The sequence below is a fragment of the Cicer arietinum genome, chromosome 7, assembly GCF_000331145.2.
Source record: "Cicer arietinum cultivar CDC Frontier isolate Library 1 chromosome 7, Cicar.CDCFrontier_v2.0, whole genome shotgun sequence".
Taxonomy (NCBI): Eukaryota; Viridiplantae; Streptophyta; class Magnoliopsida; order Fabales; family Fabaceae; genus Cicer; species Cicer arietinum.
In genome coordinates, this window is record NC_021166.2 from 56,418,019 (window position 1) to 56,422,902 (window position 4,884).

The 4,884-nt window shown below is 27.7% G+C and overlaps 1 protein-coding gene across 1 annotated transcript in view; it reads right to left on the reverse strand.

Moving 5' to 3' along the window:
- LOC101512260 (large ribosomal subunit protein mL43-like) overlaps positions 1-727 on the reverse strand; it is a 4,103-nt gene extending 3,376 nt beyond the window's left edge. Inside the window, exon 1 of the mRNA XM_004510499.4 lies at positions 529-727. Coding sequence (XP_004510556.1) covers positions 529-608 — 80 coding nt within the window. The 5' untranslated portion in view covers positions 609-727. The remainder of the gene's footprint in view (positions 1-528) is intronic.
- Positions 728-4,884: the final 4,157 nt, after the last annotated feature.

A 4,884-nucleotide genomic window follows, 5' to 3' on the forward strand; every position in this document is an offset into this window, starting at 1 on the left:
AATTGCGTTCAGAAAGCAAGAGGTAAAGAGATAGATGAAGACTGGATCTGGAAGAGAGGAAGAGAGACCGAATCTGAATCTGAAAGAGAGGAAGAGAGACTGAACCTATAATTTTGTTTTCTTTTTGGGTGGCCGCGGCCACCCCCTGTCCCTACCAAGCTCCGCCACCATCCTAAAAGCTCACAATCCTCCTTGTCAATTGTCATCGCATGAAACCAAACAAGAAAAAACAAATATTGGCGCCTCAAAACTTAATTAATTCTTCTTTTTTTTGTCGAAAAAAGCAGCACCAATGATGTTACATGACACCAAATGCAGAACCTGAAATTCAAGTTCAAACAAAATCTATTCCAAAAAGCACGATGATTGAATCATCAAGTACATGTTTATATGATCGTGATTTTAGGTTAGGAATTAAGCAAGAAAATTTGTCTTGTCGATAATTCCACAAATCCAAATGCCGAAACCGAAAGAAAAAATTGATGAAATGGAAAATCGAAGCGTGTGAGGAGATAGTAGTAATTATACCTTATACCTCTGCTACTTCCACCCCAATCGCTGTAGCTAACAATGAGCTTCTGAAGTTGCCAAACTCCTCGCAAAGCCATCAGGAGCGGCGGTGTTCAGAGACGGAGGGTCTGTGAGTTGTGCGGCGGTGTTTTTATTTTGCGGAATTTTCAGTCAGATGGAAATACTCCGTCAATTTTTATATTTTTCCCCAATTTCTTTCGGAAAAAAAATAACGTGGCAAGTTATACTTTAGGGCTGTTAACTTTTTTTTAAGCTATTTTTATATGGCTTAAATACTCATCACTCCATTCAAAATTAAAAAAAAATAAAAAAAAATAAAATAAATAAAATAAATTGATTTTAGTACATAAATCTATGTAACATAAGATTTTTAATTTAGACTTAAATATTTGATTCCGCCTACATAAGTTTTGTTAAGACAAATTATCACTTAAATTTTGATAAAAATAAATAAAAATTAATTAAGAACATTAATTATGATTTTAAATGTTGTGTTAATTTAACATGCATTTTTTAGTGTATTAATTAAAGATAGAATTCAAGCAAAGCAAATAATAAATCAGCATGAAAAGTAAAAATCTAAACAAACAACAACGGATAACGTTCTTGACAAATTCTAAAAAAACGGAGAATGTTTTCTAGTTTTAAAAATGATCAAGTCAACTTTAAAATCAATTAATCTTCACGGATTAAAAGAAGATATTTCTTTTGGCTTTAACACTCGTGTTATCGGTATTTCTAAGGAACAAAAAGGATTTATTTCAACCAAAGAAACAATCCAAAATACAAAGGAAAAATGTCATGGATCAAGCAAGTTAAGGCAAGACCAATTTTTCTCAAACTTGACTACCAAGAATATGTACACATCATATCAACTTCAAGAATGATAAGGCAATGGTCCAAAATGATCAAGACTAAATCTCCTGATTGATCATCAATCTCCAAAATGATCATTAATCTCCAGAATATTCAACAATCATTCTCCAAAATATTAGCATCATTTTCCAGTATGTTTTGTGCGAATCAAAACATTGTATTGAACTTATCTCATCGATCATATATCTAAAGATTAAATGATCATTAAACAATATCATAGTTATCCAAGAACAAAGAATTCTAGACTAGTCAAACAAAACTCAAAAGTGTTCAAAGACTTTGACATTTTTTAATCATAAAATATGATCTTTGGTCAAGACTAACAGAGCACTTCCAACGGCTCCTTTTGATTGTCATTAAACATCATAAAGCTTGTAAAAGGAAGGTCAAAGCTCAGGGAAAAATAAAAAATTCAAGTGCTAAATAATGGAAGCAACTATTCACATTAACATACTTGAAATTCTCTCATTCTCAAGAAGAGTCAATTCTGATCTTAAATCTTCTTTTTAATTATATTGAATCTCTTGTAAAGAATATAATCTCAAACACAAGTTGAGATCACTCAGATTCTAAACACTCTTATCATTATTTTATAAAACTCAAGACTATAAGGGTTAAGTATAGTTTGAGTAGTTTGTAAAAAAATTTTTTATGGTTAAAAGGTAAAGTTTAAATTCCTATATAAAGATTGATAGGTGATTGTTTGAAAACCTTTCTTGGTAGAAATTATTGGTTGTGTAATAGATCACGATTGATCTAAGTTGGTGGTGTAAACCAAGATTGTTCTCCATTTTGAATAGTTAGTGAAAATCTCACAATTGTGGGGACTGGATGTAGCCCGAGTTGGATGAACCAGAATATATTATTGTGTGGTATTTCTTCATTTATCTCTATTTAAATTAAGTCTGATTGATTATCAAGTTAAATACATAAACTGGATTGTTGATTTTAATTAATCAAGAACGTTCTCCGTTTTCTGGTTAAAAACAATAACGTTCTTCGTTTTCTGCTTTCTATCAAGATCAATCTTGAGTTAAAATCTTAAATTTTTACAAAAAATTTTAAGTAGAAGTATTTACAATTCAAACTCTCATTCCTTGTAAATCGACATTTCTACTTCAAGTATTTTTTTTCCTGTAAATATTTTTTTTTTCAATTTAAATCATATAAGTTCAATTTAGTTTTAAAATTATATATGTCGTTAGTTGTTATTTACAGAATATTTATGTGGCAAATGGAGGAGTTACGTAATAGTTTGCATGGCAAAAGAATAAATTAAATAATTAAAAAATGAAATTAAGTAATTAAATTGATTAAAAATAAATGGAGAAATGAAATGAAGGAAAATTGAAGTTGTTATATTTTAGTCCTACATCCAAAATAAAAAATAAGCTTAGGGAATAGGGTTATCTCCTTATTTTTCTATCATCGCATCACCATATCGCCAACATTGAATCACCATCTTCGAATCACCATCATTGCATTATCATATTTGAAACACGACCGAAGGAAATCAGGTTGCAAATAAGAGGTTGAAGGTATGATTTCAATAATTTTTGTCCCTTTTTTTTCTGATTTTGTTTGTGGAGAAGGGTGGTATATATGTTTCTTCTTTCAAGTTTTATTTATTTGTTGTTTATGTTTGTGTGTGATGTATTATTCCATTTTGTTGTCTTTTTTTCTTTTGGGGATGAATTTATTTATTTGATGTGTGTGAGGGTTGTGGGGATTAGATACATGTTTTATTGTTCATGTTGTTTAAGGTTGCAAGAAGGTTTGATCTTGAAAATTAGGGTTAGGTACAAGTGGTGATGTGATATTAGTGACCTGATAATGGTGATTCGATGATAGAGAAATGAGGAGAGAACCACAATCCTCAAACTTATTTTTACATTGAATAGAGGGACTAAACATAACATGTTCATTTATTTTTTCAATTCTTTTTTAATCAATTTATTAAATAAAAATTACAGGGACAAAAATGAGAAAGACATAATCTTACAAGGGCAAACTGAATATATAAGCTTTTACTTTAAGTCTATGTAAATTGTAAACATTTTTATTTTAGTTTATAATCCTTAACACCGTTAGTTGTTTAATGGTTGAGTAATTCGCAACTTTAAACTTAGTTCCTGTAAAATCCAAGAAATTTGATTTTGGTACTTGCAAAATAAATAAATAAAAAAAATTTAGTCTTAGAAAAATGCAATTAATTTGATTTTAGTCCCTACACAATAAAAATATATATATCAAATTACATATTTGGTCATTTATCTTTCTTATTTATTTATAACAGTTTTGTCATTTACATTTTTGTGTGGATTTTTTACCAATATATCCCTTTTTTCAAAATTTTGAACCAAAATACCCTCTTTTATAATTTATATACTAAAATGTCCTACTTTTTAGGGCTACTTGGAGGTCGTGGCCTGGGGATGCGACCAGCTAAAAGAACATTTTTTTTCTCCTTGTAGGAGGTCGCTGGCTGGGGATGCGACCTCCCAAAAGGTTTTAGAAAAATAATTTTAATTCGTTTTCAGTTTTATGTAATTGTTAATATTTTAATAAATAATAAAATTAATAAATAATTATATTAAATAATATATTAATAAATAATAATAATACATTAATAAATAATAATAATAATATAATAATAACAATAATAATAATAATAATATATTAATTATTATTATTGTTATTATTATTAAAAACTGTTATAAATAAAAATAATTAAAATTAAAAACAGTAAATTATATTATAAATTTAAAAGAAAATACATTAATAACATGAAATAAAATACATTAAATTAACGGAAAAAAATACATCTTATTGATGTCCACTTAAATGACCTCCAATTTCATATATAGGATTTCGTCGAACTCGTCTAGCCCTCTGAATGAGTTGAGGTTCTTCCGGTTATATAAATTTACCATTTTAAAAAATCCGTAATTGGTTGGGCAATTTATGATTAATCAATTTGTTAAAATTAATTTGATACTTACCATATTTGCTACTTATTAAATTGGACAATTTGCGATTAATCAATTTGTTACCAAATTGGACAATTTGTGATTAATCAATTTGTTACCAAATTGGACAATTTGCGATTAATCAAATAAAATACAATAACATAAAATCAAATCAAATCAAATACAATATAATAAAATAAAATAAAATCAAACCAAAATTTATTTTTATCATGGAACTATCAACGAATCATAGAGCTGAAATCCAATATATTAAAGCATTTGTAAGTTTATTGTATTTTGTTTTATGTTATTTTATTTAATTTGATTTGATTTGATTTTATGTTACTGTAGCAAATTTATTTGATTTGATTTTAAATTGTCCAATTTGGTAAGTAGCAAATGTGGTAAATATCAAATTAATTTTAACAAATTGATTAATCATAAATTGCCCAACCAATTACGGATTTTTTAAAATGGTAAATTTATATAACCGGAAGAACCTCAACTC